This window comes from Puntigrus tetrazona, unplaced genomic scaffold (assembly GCF_018831695.1).
Source record: "Puntigrus tetrazona isolate hp1 unplaced genomic scaffold, ASM1883169v1 S000000617, whole genome shotgun sequence".
In the NCBI taxonomy this organism is placed as follows: Eukaryota; Metazoa; Chordata; class Actinopteri; order Cypriniformes; family Cyprinidae; genus Puntigrus; species Puntigrus tetrazona.
In genome coordinates this window covers 42,321-43,707 of record NW_025048247.1, presented here as the reverse complement: position 1 = coordinate 43,707, position 1,387 = coordinate 42,321, and the positions used below count along the sequence as shown (strand labels likewise).

General features: G+C 35.2%; 1 protein-coding gene across 1 annotated transcript; it reads right to left on the bottom strand.

Annotated features, from left to right (window-relative positions):
* Positions 1-432: 432 nt before the first annotated feature.
* On the bottom strand, positions 433-1,149 carry LOC122334670 (cystatin-A1-like). Its single transcript, XM_043232679.1, has 3 exons — positions 1,051-1,149; positions 744-839; positions 433-640 (listed from the first exon to the last, which is right to left on the bottom strand). Exons 1-3 carry the CDS (start codon positions 1,111-1,113, stop codon positions 512-514), a joined length of 288 nt encoding a protein of 95 aa, XP_043088614.1. The 5' UTR covers positions 1,114-1,149; the 3' UTR covers positions 433-511.
* Between the last annotated feature and the right edge of the window lie 238 nt (positions 1,150-1,387).

The window sequence follows — 1,387 nt, the reverse complement described above, 5'->3', positions numbered from 1 at the left end:
ATTATTCATATGTTGAATTAGGTTTTTTTTTTTTTTTTTAATGTTGTTTTCTTTGTGTTTGACATATTTATTAGCCTTTTAAAAAATATCTCTACATTTTTATTGACGTTTTTAGTTTTAATTTTTTTGGAAATTGAAACATTTTTGGAGAAGTAGGGCATTTTACATCTTAGTTGTGGGAAATGAAGGTGGAAGAGAGCGCTGGACTTTCAGCACCCTAACAATTTTCACATATTTAAAAAACACACCACTTAACGAATGAGTCAAACTCGCCATCTTAAGAAAATGGCAAACTACTGCACAAGAATAGGGATAGCTTACTCAAGTACAGATCTACATGTTCAAATTTTGCTCGTTTTATATGTATATATTCCTATTTTCTTTGGATTTTTAAAAAGATCAAACATTAAAGATGACAACACCAAAGACAGCTAAGCTTCAGTACTTTATTGAAAAGTATTTTTCTGGTAGGAGTCTCTCAGTGAGGACAGAATAATGTGTTCAGAAGTCTTCAGAAGGGTTCGATTTCATCCTCTTTTTGTTTAGGAAACTGGAAAGCAAGCATCTTCGCCTCCTCTCCGTAACAAGGGAGAGCCTGAGAGATTTTCACATGAACATAGTCAGTCCCTCCAACATGCACCTGAGTAAAGAATAGAAAGAGACTGTCATAATGTACACTGTTATTTGAACAGGATATACTGCAAGACAAATGAGTTAAATTAATAAAGAGCATGCTTATTTACCTTGGCTATGTACTGTATTGTAGTATCACGCGCCCTGAAGTTGAGGGAACTGAAAACAGACCTCTGTCCAATCTTCTTCTCTACATCTGCCCTCACCTGAATATGCAGATACACATTTTGAGTTGATCTAGAAGATATCATCTGAGAGAACATCTAAGCTGTACCTGTGCAACTGGGCATAAATATAATAGTATTTAAAAATAATTCTAATGCCTCTGTGTATTATTTTGAATAAGCACATAACTGAAAATAGACCCGGTCTCCTTCAGTCTCCCAATCTATTAATGTTGTATTTTCTGTCTCTTACCATACTGCAGAACCTCTGGACATTTGCAGTGGAGTCCTCGGCCTCTTTCCAAGATAAATTCATTGCTGCTAATCAAAGCCTGGATGAATTAAGCTACCGATGAATTATCAGGCAATCTGACTCCCTGAAGTGATTTTCATCTTCTATTTATGCTGCCAAAATCACATGACATGAGCTGTCAATACCATGTGATGAATAAGACTAATCAAGATTAGAAGAATAAGCTGAAAATTCTACAGAACTACTTCCATGGTTTTAAAAAAACGTCTTGTCTTTACAACATAGGAGGTTCAGAAGAATCAGTGGGAGTAAACATGACCAGCTTTTCATGTCTTTT

Excerpts from the sequence above, each read along its gene's own strand:
- LOC122334670 (XM_043232679.1), bottom strand. The coding sequence starts at position 1,113 with ATGAATTTATCTTGGAAAGAGGCCGAGGACTCCACTGCAAATGTCCAG. Across the intron at positions 840-1,050 it reads TCCAGAGGTTCTGCAGTATG|GTGAGGGCAGATGTAGAGAA; the intron begins GTAAGAGACAGA and ends CTGCATATTCAG. Across the intron at positions 641-743 it reads CAATACAGTACATAGCCAAG|GTGCATGTTGGAGGGACTGA; the intron begins GTAAATAAGCAT and ends TTCTTTACTCAG.